Below are 14,319 nucleotides of genomic sequence, written 5' to 3' on the forward strand. Positions count from 1 at the left end.
AAGTTGTGGAATTCCTTCCCCACAGAGGTGTGCCTGGTACCTTTGTTATGGAGTTTCCATCGCATGCCGAAGACACACCTCTTTACTCTGCCCTTTGACTATACATAAAGAGATGATATATATTTAGGACCCAGCCTGTTCTTTTGATTGCATTTGCTTTACATTGATTTCAATATTGTATTTTTAAATTGCTATAACATGCCCTGGGACCTGCCCTGGTAAAGGACGGGTAATAATAATAATAATAATAATAATAATAATAATAATAATATTACTACATCAGGGAGGGTGACCAATCTGTGACCCTCCAGATGCTGTTGGACTTTGGGTCCCATTAGCCCCACCTGGTACAGTCAATGGCCAGGGATAATGGGAGATGGAAAAGTTGCTCATGTTTGGCTTACAAACCTAAATCCTTTTTAGCTTAGTCTTTAAAGCGTAATCGGTTAGGGTTAGGGAAAGGTCAGAAATGGTAAGCACTCACTCTGGTGTGCAGCATCTCCTTTCAACTGCGGCTTTGTCTGCGCAGGGAAAAAAACGAGGATGGTCAAAGCACATGCGAGGCATCCTGTTAGTGCAATGTAGCAAGGAAAGTAGACGCTGTCGATGGAAAACAAACAAACAAAAATGGTAAAAGTAGCTATTATGAATGCCAAGCTATGGGGATAATATGGGGAATGCCAAGCTATGGGCAAGCCATCCATTGCCTCAAAATCTTGTATGTATAACGTTCCATTATTTAAATTTTACATAATATCCTCTTAATTCAGCAGCATATATAGGCATTCAAATATAGATCCCCCCAGTCTTCCAAGCCCTGCCTCCCAAGATGAAGGGCACTTTGGGATCATCTCATCACCCCCTAGTATTTTACATGATTCACAAAGCAGTCTGAATTCTCCCTGCACCCCACCTGGGGGTGGGAGGTTGCAATAGGCAAAGGTGTCCTTCCAGCCAGCCCTGCTGGCCTGTGCCAACCTGCCTGCAGCTGCCACTGTCACTCCACAGATGTGGAGCTCCCTCTTGCAACCTGCAGCCACTTCTGGAAGGCAGCAAAGTGGGGTTTTCTAGGGGCATGCAGCGAGTGGGGTTGAGCTAGCTTGGGATTCATTGGAGCCGCATCCAGCCCCACTGGCATCATGTGATGATGTCCACTGGCAAGCAATCTGCCTGTTCCTGCCTCTTCCACCCTGGCTGCTGCATGCAGCAGGGCTACAGATGCAGCACTGGCCCTGCTATACTGCAGAGCCCCATCAGGCTGTGGGGCAGGAATGGGGAGTTAGGGTTGCTCCCTCAGGCTACAGCTCTTCACCTGTTTATCTGGCAAATGTCCCATTGAACTCTATGGGACATACTTCTGAGCGGATATGTACAGGGTTTCTCTGTAGGCGACCAATACTTGTAGCAAACATGCACCTGACTTCCTCATAACAGACAGTGGCGTTGCTGATGAAAACTTCAGGAAAGAAGCAAACACATTTTTCATTTTATGTTATCCCAGTCAGCACAAAGCAAACTATGAAATGGCAAACAAGAATGATAAAGAGGAGGAAGGGAGTGGAGTCTACAGGGCTCGAAAGAGGCTCTGCTGCTGAAACTTAAACAAGAGGCCATGGGAAACCACGGTCTCCTTTGTGGTGGCCTCGTGTCACGTATACCAAATCACCTTCTCTCCATGGAAAGATAATTGTGTTCTCTTCTCTATTCACTGAGGTTTATTACTATTCTCCTTCAAATGCAGATTAAAGCTATATAAAAAACAAAGGGCTTAGTAAGGCTGTGGGTACAATGATTGCCCACATCTTATGGGCAATGTTTCTGTTAGTGTATCTGTGCATGGCAAGTTAGGGAACCTTTTTTTCAGTAGTGGGACGTGGTCCCTGGTTGGGGGGGGTAATCTCTTGGGGGTCACATGCTGGCAGGGAGGCAGAGTCCATGGTGGGCAAGGCACTCTCTCTCTCTCATTCTGTTACCACCCTTTTCTCCGTCGGCCACCCAGTTTCCTCTCAATTACTCCTCTCCTTGCCATCCACATGAAATTGGGGGAGGGCTGGTTCCCACCCCAGCTGCAAGGGAATTTGCCTTGCAGGTGAGAGGCAAAGTGCGGCACATTATTCACATGTATTTGCACTGCTGTTCACCATATTCTTTAGGAGATCTTTAGGAGACTCAGGTGTTTTCTCAGAACAGATGGAGGAGCTGTTGAATAGCAGCAAGATGCATCATGGTGCCATTTACTGCTAAAACTCAAAAGCAAGAGTCAAGTTTCTCAGTATGTGCAACTGAAGAACTTCAAAGGGCAAAATATACATAAGCACTGCTGGAGATAGGAATTTGAACAGTCCACAGCAAATTTCTGATTATTTGAGAATAAGATCAGCCTCCTGAAAACCACCTCAAGCAAACAGAGACATTTCAACAAATTGCAATCTTCTTGGGTGGCGTCAGCCAAAGCAATTGTTATCTTAAACCACAAAATTAATCCATTTACTCAGTCACAACACTTTAAGACCTGAACAGATTTTTATCAGCTTCAGTAGCTGCTTCTGCTTGTAGGATCCCAAATTGCATGGGTGGGGTAGTCAACTACAATTCAAGCTTTTCATTTTCATATATATTGTGTGTATATATATATATATTGCGGATTTTATCCCTGGGATTTCCTAGAGCTGGCAATCTGAAATTATAGGGTGAGCACAACCACCCGCATCACTGAAAGGCACTGAAAGGCTTTAAACTACCAAATTCTCAAGCAGGGATAGTGAGACCCATTTCGCTGCTTCAAGCTAACCAGGAAGTGCCACCTTGCCTTGCTGCCGCTCTCCCACCACCACATACTTGCGCCTGCTCAGTTGCCACTACACTCCTTGCTGCAACTGCCAATGGAGAACCAGCATCACCATGGGTGCCTATTCCGAGCAAGATGATGCTGATTTGGTGTGAGGCACGGTCTTGCCCAATATTGGTGGCGAAGCAAGCAGGACACCCAAAGGCATGCTGCCTGAGGCAGCTGCCTCACCCTGCCTAATGGCTGGGCCGGGCCAGCTTTCCTCTGAAGGATCACACATAGGCTGCAATGCTGAAAAGGTCTTCCAGGCTAACCCAGGTCTGCATGAGGGCCATTCTTCATTCCTTATCAAGCACAAGCAGATGGAGCAAGGGGAACTACATGACACTGGAACCAGATAACCCTGGGGTGGCTGGTTCCTGGTTGGGTCAGAAATCAATCCCTCTTCACAAAACACTCAGCTTCTAGAATTCTTTGGGAGGGAAGCCATGACTGTTTAACATGGTTTCATGGTGCTTTCAATATATGGTGTGAATGTGGCCTAGGACTAACTAAAATTCCCTATGGAACAGCAAAACAAAAACAAAAAACCAGCCAAATTACTTTATTGGGTTATTCCCTTTTTCTGAATTTCTTTTGGGTGTTTAGTAGGAGTTGGCTGGCAAGTTCCTGTCTGCACTGAAGCTTCTAACATTCCATCCACTTGATAACAAAGACAAAATGGTCTCATGTTGACACATATTTTATTGTGTATATTCAGGGAAAGTTAATATTGACAGCTTTTCAGAGCTTCCCAAGTTACCTGGACCAGCTTTCATACCACTGGCAGATTCCATTCTCTGTCAGATGTGCAGGGAAACCAACCATGATAACAGATTACAGTGTTTGCAGTCTTGTGATGATTTTTCTAGGGATTATGTAGGTAAAGATAGAAAAGCTTTAAGTGCAACAGAACTGCTTAGAGACATACCAGGGACTCGCCTTATTTCTGAAAACTTGGCACGCCACACAGCCTCATGGTCCTCTTCCCATATGTGTGTGCATGGCACACAGAGACTGGTCTATTCATGGTGGTATCGGGACAGTCACATGCTATTCTGCTTTCAATGGTGTTGGTTCCTTCAAAAGTACTGGGGCAGTCACACTGCTTCATTTCCAATCTCTGCATATATTGTACCTTCCTGTTGAAATCCTGTAACTTTTTATACCACAAATGTCCTGGGTTTGTGCCTTTTTTTGTCCTACTTCTGATGCGCTATAGCCCCTCTGGATGTCTGAGAGAGATTAAATGTTTTGATTCTGGTGGTTTACTCTAGGCAAGAGGATTTGCAGCTTGAGAGGCAGCGATGCCTGTCTCTCTATGCCATAGTTCTCTCAAAAACTACAAGTTCCAGAGTTCCTTAGTTCCTGCTAGCATTTTCTATGCAAAGGTGGAAGAAGGTATCAGGGTGTGGAGATCAACCAGGGGACCACCACCCTAATAAACAGGGACCTTGAGATCCCAGGGACAACATGGGGCAGTGTTTCTGTTGGGATAAACAGGCCCCAGAAATATATGTTAACTAAATGAGGGATGGCTTTAAGGGCCGTGCATGTCTCCTCAGATGTAAGCCCTACAGAGTTCAAGGGGGTTTCCTCCCACGTAATTGTGTATAGCCTTGGTAGTGAGATGTTGTGGGCTACACCTCCCATAAACTCCAGCCACTTGTCAATAGGCAGGGATGGTGGGAGCTGCAGTTCAAAACATCTGGAGTAGGACTGCTGCTTAAGCTTGTCAAATTTCCAAAACTGCAGGAGGAGTCATGTGGGAATATGGTCATTTGTCCATAAGAGCATGGGCAAAAGTTTATTATTGCAAGGATGATTTCATAGCAGAAAGCATTGCTTGGAGCATGATCAACGCGTGGAGAGCTCGTGCTGTCCCAAATGATTGGTTCACGTAGCATAGCATGATCAACTGCGTGGTCTGGTGTGAGAACATGAGACTGATGTATTGTATTGTCTTTTATCTGCTGTCTGAGGCAAAGCTCTCTCCTTGAATTTGTATCTTTCTTCGGCACACAATAAAGGTTGGGGCTACAGCAGCTTCTAGAGGGAGAGCTGCGGCCAGATTTCTGCAACCCATCTTGGTGTGAGACTGATTATTTACGGATGGCGAGCAGGTTCTCGTCAGAGTCACTCTGTTTCTGCCTCTAGCAATAGGCCTCAACCCACTTGAGTGGGTTGCATCTGCAGCCTGCCTCCCCAATGGCCTGTTAATCTGCTGGAATGTTGTGTGTTTAGGGGCACTGTCTGCTTATGGCTAAATGTCTTCCTGTTTATGTATCCCTTGGGTGAAATCCTGCCTCACAATACAGACGTACATCTTTGAAGCCCTCTCCAAGGATAAACTGTGTTGTCTGAGTCACAAGCGTTTATACGTAAAACTGGACATGGTGTGTAAAGGCTTCATCCAAGGAAAGGGTTGACTGGAATGGAAGTACCTCGAAGGAGGCACGTACAATTCAACAGTCTGCCATAAACATTTATACTGCAGAATTGGTTTTGCACTCTGCAGCTATTCATGGTTTATCACCTGTCAGGGACAACACTATTTAATGTTTCCTTGGTGAATCTCAAACCAACCCAAACACAGAAATGGTAGCTGCATTTGTATAGTAATCACTGTAAAGAGATACAATGAAAACTGTTGCTGGATGGAGTGTGCTTATTTTCCAGGCAATATCAAAGCCACATCTACAAACATTCTCAAATGTTTATGGATCTTAAACAGTACATCTTAAAATAGAAAACTGAGTTTTCTAGGAATTGCAGACTGGACAGCAATGGCGTCATTGAAGCATGACCAGCACCATCGTTTTGGGGTTTAGACACCAGTTGAAGATCCATATATTTGATTTGACAAAGGTGCACAGGAAATGGATATGTGTCCGGCTCGTATTGTTTTAAGCTGACATTAAACTGTTGGATTGAATGTTTGTGTTTTCAGTGTTTTGGTGACTGTGTGGCAAGCCATCCTCAGATCACAAATGATGAAAGGTGGTTCAGAACGTGAATAAATAAAATAAAATTTGAAAAAACTATTAGATGAGGTTAGCTGCTTATTCCTGCTTCCTATTCTCAATGCAAATCAAATTGAATACGGTACTTCCCATATGTCCATGGAAGTTTTTTCCCCTTGTTGTCTTTCTGGCCCTTCCAACTCACTTTCTTCCAATCAGCTCCCCAAGTCATCATTATCTTTTCCTGCCTCTTTCTCATGCATCCATCACTGCAACATGGTCCACTCTATGAAGGACTCCACTTGAAGTTAATTCAGAAGCTTCACCTGGTGCAAAATGTTGGTATTGAACTGAATATTATTCAGAGTGACCTGTTGAAATTAATGGACCTAACTTGGTTACATTCACTGGTTCTACTCTGAGTCAAACTTAGTTGAATGCTACCCAAAAAAAATTCATTGTTGGACAGTTCCTGTTGGTCCTATTCATATTCGTGAAACAGGACATTTTTCTCCCTTTAACAAATCTGAATCATTCTTTGCTTATTTCCATTTCCCCCTTCAATAAGGTCACAGCTGAGATCTAAGAACGTACAAACTGAATTTCAATGATTCATGCCTACTTCAAAACTAAGCAACATAAAGCCTTCATTCGTGGCAATTTCAGCTACTTTCAAGTACCGCTTTTGACTATGTGTCTAACTACATGAGAGCTGTAGGTGCATGAGGCTCGAAGCTCAGTGTTGCTCCATCTAATCAGAAGAAACATAGATTGCTGAACAACATAGCAAGGAATCGTTGCATGTTTCACAAGCACAAAGATGTAACAAGACATCTTTTGTCAGCCAGCTACAAATCTCAGACTTTTGTCTCCTCCTTCACTGGCTACATTTCAAACACCACAGTCATATACTATGGGCAGAACACACCAAAGGCAGAAATTCCTCAGCACCCTACAGGTATAGTAGGCATAGCCAACATTCCAGATTGGTCATCAGGTACAAAGGAAGCTGTCCTATACCATGGCCAGTGGCCTATCTGGCTCAATATTATCTGCCTGGAAGAAGCTCTCCAAGGTTTCAGACAGAGACCTTTCCCAGCCTTGCTTGGAGATGCCTGAGATTGACCTTTTGCATGCAAACCAAGTGCCCTGCTACTGAGCAACATTTTCTGTTGTTGAAGTCCCATTCAGCAAGCATCACCCTATACAAAAGCCTAAAGAAACGGGGGAAGCCGACTCCGGCCGCTCTGTTCGTACCTCGCTCGCCCGCTCGTGCCGAGCCACTTCGGCTGCTCGGGAAGGTTCGGAAAGCCGGCGCTCCTCGCCAGCCTCTCTGCTTCGGAGGCGTCCATCCCCCGGTGGTAGCCTAAGGCAGCACTTTAGGGCAGGTCCAGACTCCCGCCCATGCAGCAGAGCTAATAATAATAATAAATTTTATTTATATCCCGCCCTCCCCGGCCGAAGCTGGGCTCAGGGCGGCTAACAACACTAAAACAGGGACTTCCGGCGAGGCAGCATGGCGGCTGCAACAGCAGAAAAGAGCTCCTGAAGCCAGCCAGAGTAAAAGGCTCTGTCTGGCCGACTCCCGGACTCCCAGGACTGCTGCCGCCAGCACTGCCAGCAGAGAGGAATTGGGGGTGCCCAGGGGTCTATCAAAGGAGCCAAAACACCCCCCCCAGGACTGAGATTGAGCCGGAAAGGCACCTGGAAAGGCACCCGACCACCCCCCCCAACAGCTAAGAGGAGCTCCAAAACCAGGAGGACAGTGCAGCCAACGCAGAGAGGGAGAAAAAGAAGAGAAAAGGGGGAAAGAAGGAGAAAAGGAAAGAAAGAAAAAAGAGCCCCAACTTTACCGCTGCTGCCCCCCATCTCTGCTGACGGGAAAGAAGAGGAGAGGTAGGTGAGCACGGCTCCGAAAAAACAGGCTCCGAAAAAACACGTGGCTGAGCCGACGGGAGCCTACCCCTCCGGAAAACAGAGGAAAACCGCATGACAAAGGAGATCGCAGAAAGGAAGAAACTACCCTCTTTCCCCCCCCCCTTTTTAAATATATATATATATATATATATATATGCAGGTTTTGGTGTCCTCGGGTGTCTTCCCGTGTAAAAGTTGGGGTGTCTAGGCGACGTTTCGACGAGGTCTCACTCGTCATCTTCAGGCTGGTGCTTTCGGCTTCTTGTTACTGGAACAGAGCAGGATCTCAGTGTTTGAGTTCCTATAAATACTGTAGAGGGGGTGTGGTGTATAGCCTCCAATGTTCTGGGCAGAGAGGAAGTTCCCAGGCTAGTGTGCCTTTTCTTCTTTTGTTCCTTAATTACTTGAGAGATATCTTGAGTGATTTCTTGAGTGATATCCTGAGTACCACTTAGGTGGGTCATTAGGTGTGGATTAGTTGTTAAAGTCTTTGTGTCTTGACCTCTTGAACTTTGTGAAGAGTTTTCCTGAGAAGATGGCTGTACTGTACTTAGTTGTGCTCTGGCTTGGCTTCGTGTATAGGGGCGAGCTGTGGTTTTGTGGCTTGTGTCAGCCAGATCTGTGTAGGGATTGCAGGGGGGTGCAGCATCCGGAGGTGCCACCATGGATTGGCTACTGGATGGTGTCTGTAATTCATCTGTGGAGAGGGTCTGGGTTTGGGTCTGGTGTGGTTGATTGGTGTTGGCGTTCTGTGTGCCTCTGGATCTGGTGTCAGTTTTTGTGGGGAGGGCTAATTTCCAGATGTCTGGCAAGCGGGATGTGTCGTCACGCTTGTTCATGTTGTGAGGGTGTTTCTCTATCTCGATGGCTTCCATGATTATTCTCTTGTGGTGATGTTCCGTGTTAAAGAGCAATTTGGAATCTGCAAAATTAATTTCGTGTCCTGTTTCTTTCATGTGTTGGAAAAGAGAGGAAGTTTTTTCTTCTTTTTTGACGGCATTCTTGTGTTCTGCGATACGTGCATTTATTCGTCTGTTTGTTTGTCCAATGTACGTGGCTGGGCAGACTTTGCATATATATATATATATATATATATCCTTTTTTAACCCCTTCCTCCCCTCTCCCTTTTTTTTGTTTTAAAAAAAGTCCTTTTTTTATTCCCCCCCCCCCCCAATATACCTACTTTGATCATTTTTCTTTTTAAAAGAGGGGCCACTGCTGCAGCAGCCACCCTTACTTTTTTCAAACAGAAAATAATAATAATAATTAGGGGGAAATAGGTTTCTTTTTTTATATATATTAAAAAAAACACACAATCCCCCCTCTCTATTCTATTTCTATTTCTATTCTATTTGTTAGCTTGTTCTTGAGGGGGGGATCTTTCACCCCCATCCACGACCACCACTCTCTTTTTAAACAAAAATTTCCTCCATATCACTGCTATTGCTATTGATACTCCCCCCCCCGTTTATTTTTCTCTCCCTTTTTTCTCTCCTCTCTCTCCCTTCACCCCCTTTATTTTATTTTTTCCTTTTATCCCACCTTTCTCCATCCCCAATTTTGTTCTCTATCCCCTTTATCTTTTAAAATCAACTCCCCCTTTTTAGCCTGTTCGTCAGCTTGTTTTTGAGGGGGGAGCCCTTTCCCCCCACCCCCTCTTTTAAAATAAGACTTTCCCCCCCATACCATTGCCACAGCTCACCCTCCCTCCCCCTCCCTTCTCTCCCCCTCTCTTTTCTTCTCCCTCCTTTTCCCACCCTTCCCCCTCCCCCTCTCCTTTTCTCTTCCTCCTCCCTCTCTCCATCCCCCCCCCCTTCCCCTAAAGGAAACACATACACACATTCATATCACCATATCCTACGTTGCCCCCCTCATACTATAGCTAAAACTACTGCGGCAATCTAATACCGCCGATATTACTGTACTATCTCTCCTCTCTCTTTCAACTCTCTTTTTGTCTCTCTCTCTCTCTTCTCTTTTACTCCAATCTCCCCTCTCACCCCCCCGTCTCCCCCCTTCTTCTTTCTTTCTTCTTCTTCCTTTTTCTCCCTCCACCCTTTACATATAGCCTATTTGTCTGTCTCTGTTTCTGAGCGCACCCCCAACCCCAACCTCCACCTTAACCGGACCCCAATACCCTTTTTGGGTATATACAACCCCCTCCTAAACACATATTTTCCCTGGCCCCACCCCTCTAATCTCTTGCATCTCTACCTGCTAACCCCTCCCCCTTATATGAACTGTCTGTCCGTTAGTCTACCCATCTCTACTTACCTGCCCCCCCCCCCCCGCTTTGGCGGCAACGCTGAGGCAACCACAGAAACTCTAGACAAGTTCTTAAAACACAGGCTAGAAGTGACACAAATGACCACCTAATCCAAACGCTCTGTAAAAGCCACCGGCAACGCCTGATCAGCCCAGCAACCCAACAATACCCAGGAATCACCACTGCCACAACTCCTAACCACCACACGCCCTACTCCAAGAGGATGCCAAGCCAACCTCAAACCAAAACCATTAGGGAGACTGAGATGACACCAACCAGGGAGATGGCAAACAATGCCAATACCGTAACTCCCCTTCAAGATGACGACCACCCAGTAACGAAACGAGATCTGAGGGAAATGGAAGCAAGATTAGAAGCACGATTAGAAGAAACACTGAAGGCCACAATGGCTCCCATGCAGGCACTAATCAACAATCTAACCTCCAAAGTGGAAGCTCTAGAGAACAAGAACCAAATGCAAGAAAGAATAATAGAGCAATACCGGGAGGAGAATGCACGTGTGAACAAGAAACTGGATGAACTGGTAAACCAAATGGAAGCAGAACACAGAGAGATGAAAATTAAGCAAGCCGACCTTGAAGATTGCAATAGACGCTGTAACATCCGCTTCCGCAACTTTCCTGAAAAAACAGAGGAGAAAAGCCCAGCAGACCTAATTATACGCTGGCTGAAAAACACAATCCCAGGCCTGAAACTTGAGGCAGATGACTTGGAGAGGGCTCACAGAGCCCTAAAACCCATGCCAAAACCCAGCGCCCCCCCAAGAGACATCATTGTATGCTTCACGCGCTACAAAAAGAAGGAAGAGGTATGGAACAACCTCAGAAACTCAACCAACCTTCGATATGGAGAAACCCCCATTCTGGCCCTACAGGACCTATCCCAGGATACCCTAAACCGGAGGAAAAGCCTGCGCCCATTCACCCAGCGTCTCCAACAAGCCGGGATCAAATACCGATGGGGCTTCCCCTTCCGCCTAATTGTAACAACTAATACAACACAACACACGGCCACCAACATATCTGAGGCCCTACAACTACTAAAGAACCTTGAACTCGACCTCCCACCGGAATGGCAACCGACAAACCCACCAAGTGACAGCCCCAACCACGAGGAAACAACAGCAAACAACTGGACGACGGTAGAGAAGAAGAAAAGGAAACAACAGAAGCGGCACAACAACGCAAACCAATACAGACAAGCATCATGCTCAGAACCACCCCGCCGGCCATACGACACAAGAAACCAGACCAAGATTAACCAAACCAATTCATCGCAGATGGACAACCCTACAACAACAACAACCGCAGCTGAATGAAGCCACAAACTGAAGGACTGGTGATTCCCCCGCCCCCCGCCCCCCGTTCCCCCTCTCCCCCCCAAAACATAGATTTAGTTAACACCATCAACATCCCCCCAGCCCCACACCCCCACAGAAATCCCCACCCCAACACCAGCCCAGACGACCTCAACCACATTCCCCACCACCCACACCTTCAACATTCCCATACTCCATACTAAGGAAAAACAACTCCTCCAACCTCAATAACACAACCCACAATCAGGCTAAAATCTGATACCCAACCAGCACTATGGTGGCACCAGAGCGTACCAGCACCCACACCCACACCCCAACACACCAACAATGTTGCTCATAACATTGGCAACATTGCTCATGAACCTTATACTTGACAGCGACGTTACAAAGTCACTTCACACTGTCTCACTGATCTCCCCCTCTCGCAAACAACAGGGGGGACGGCCTGTCCTTGAACACGGCCTTCCACACCAGCTGAGACCTAGGACCAACCGGCTAAATGCCAGATGGCCCAAAATACCCCAAACAAACACCTATATGACTACATATAGGAAACTCTCTACAACTTACCCCCTACTCTTTAACCCAAATCTTACTCTAATCCCATTAGCCCCCCACCCACCACACCCTAGGTCAGCGCAACCCCACTGGTTCTTTAAACAACACGAAGAGAGAGACACAAGACAACCCGAACGGGTTGGCAGGGAATCGCCCCACATAATAGATAAGCAAGATGGCTAACCTAAAAGCAATTACATTAAACATGAGGGGGCTGGGAAACCCCATCAAAAGAAAACGCATCACCTCATACATAAACACCATGAAACCACACATCACCTTCCTACAAGAAATACACAACCCACCCAAAGGCAGCAAACTCCTGAGCGACCCCCGCTTCAGTCAGCAGTGGGTCGCACGAGGCTCAGGGAAAGCTCGCGGTGTAGCCATAATACTCAGTAGAGACCTGAACTTCACTGCCACAACAGTCCTCAGGGACAAAAAAGGCAGATTCATTTTCGCTAAAGGGACACTAGATGGTAAAATCAAACTGACAATTGGCTCCATATATGCCCCAAACGCGAAACAATTAGAATTCTTCCAGAAGACACTAAACAAATTCCTCTCCTTCTCTGAAGGGGAAGCAATCCTAGGAGGGGACCTCAATCTAAATATGAAAGGTATATCCCTGAAAGATATCCACCCTACAACCCCATGGGCAACCTTCCTCCGAAGGAAACCCCCAACAACTAGGAACTCTTACAAGTTACTAAAAATGCTAAAAAACAGGGGTCTCTACGACATTTGGAGTGAGCAAAACCCGGGAGACATCAGCCATACATTCCAATCGGGACGTCATGATACAGTGTCCAGACTGGACAGCATTCTACTCACACAGGGTCTGATCCCCTCAGTGGAATCAACAAACATCGGTAACATTAAAATCACAGATCACGCCCCAGTAGAAGTCATCGTTAAAATAGGAGAAGGAACACAAACCACCCCATCATGGTCCTTCAGTCCCATCCTAACTACAAATTAGAGAGAGTCTCACAAAAACCCTCCAAAACTACTTCAAGGAAAACGATGTAGACAATATAACAACCCCCCTCCTATGGGACACAATGAAAGCGGTCACCAGAGGAGCTTGCATAAAAGAGAAAACATTCCTTAAAAAACAAACCTCCTCAAAAATTAGCAAAATAGAACAAGACATCACAGCCCTCTCAACACGCTACAAACAAACAGGATCTAAAAAACTCCTCAAACTTATAGAACAAAAAAGGAGAGAACTAGACTCCCTAGAAATTAACAAAACAATGATCAGCATTCTATATTCTAAACAACGTTTCTATGAATATGGAGGGAAAAACTCCAGATTACTAGCAAATAGATGTAGGAAAAAAGCACTCAAAACAAGAATACACTGCATCACCAAAAAAGACGGCAACATAACATCCTCCCCTGAAAAAATAACCTCAGAATTTGCAGAATTCTACTCCAACCTATACACCTCCCATAACCCACCAGAGAAGGAAATCAGAACATTTCTAGCAGGACTGACCATGCCTACCCTAACTGATGAGGAACAGGAATTCATGGACAGCCCTATCACCCCAGAGGAAATAGATGTGGTCCTCAAAAACCTGAAACCACACAAAGCCCCAGGCCCAGACGGCTTCACAGCAGAATTCTATAGGAAATTCAAAGAACCCTTGATGCCCTACATGACCCGCCTATTCAACGACATCATAAAAGGGGGTCCCATCCCCAAAACCTGGACCCACTCCAAAATAGTCTCCATCCCAAAACCACTAAAAGACAGCCTCAAAGTAGAATCATACCACCCAATCTCATTAATAAACCAAGACTACAAGATATTCACATCAATCTTGGCCAACCGCCTAAAAATCTTCCTACACAAGTTAATAGCCCCAGACCAGACTGGCTTTGTCCCTGGCCGCAATATAACAGACCCCATCAGGAAACTACTGAACCTGATCGAACACAGCAAGGCAACGAAACTCCCATTGACAATTATGTCCCTAGACATCCTCAAAGCCTTTGATTGCTTAGAGTGGAAATACATATTAGCAGTACTAACTAACATGAAATTTGGCCCCAACTTCCTACAAATCCTCAAACAAATATACTCCCAAGCCTCAGCAAAATGCAGAATTAACAATATGGATTCTAATACTATAGCTATCCAAAGAGGCATGAAACAAGGATGCCCACTGTCTCCCTTCTTATTTATCCTGGCTCTGGAACCCTTAGCAATCCGCATCCGAGCAGCCACAGACATCAAGGGAGTGGAAATAAAAGGCAGAACCTATAAATTAGGGCTCTTTGCAGATGACCTAATGGTGACAACACCAGACCCCATAAGCACAGCAACCTCCCTAATCAGAGAACTCAACAAATTTGCAATGGTGTCGGGCCTACAGGTAAATTTTACAAAGTCAGAAGCTATGTGCTTCAACACCCCTCCTCACACCCAAAAAGAGCT

General features: G+C 45.8%; 1 protein-coding gene across 1 annotated transcript in view; it reads right to left on the minus strand.

Moving 5' to 3' along the window:
• The window catches only part of SLC67A1 (solute carrier family 67 member 1), an 80,846-nt gene that overhangs the window by 37,941 nt on the left and 28,586 nt on the right, over positions 1-14,319 (minus strand). Inside the window, exon 6 of the mRNA XM_081841535.1 lies at positions 485-600. Within this exon, the coding sequence (XP_081697661.1) occupies positions 485-600 (116 nt within the window). The remainder of the gene's footprint in view (positions 1-484; positions 601-14,319) is intronic.

This window comes from Podarcis erhardii (assembly GCF_964252035.2).
Source record: "Podarcis erhardii genome assembly, chromosome: 1".
NCBI classification, from domain to species: domain Eukaryota; kingdom Metazoa; phylum Chordata; class Lepidosauria; order Squamata; family Lacertidae; genus Podarcis; species Podarcis erhardii.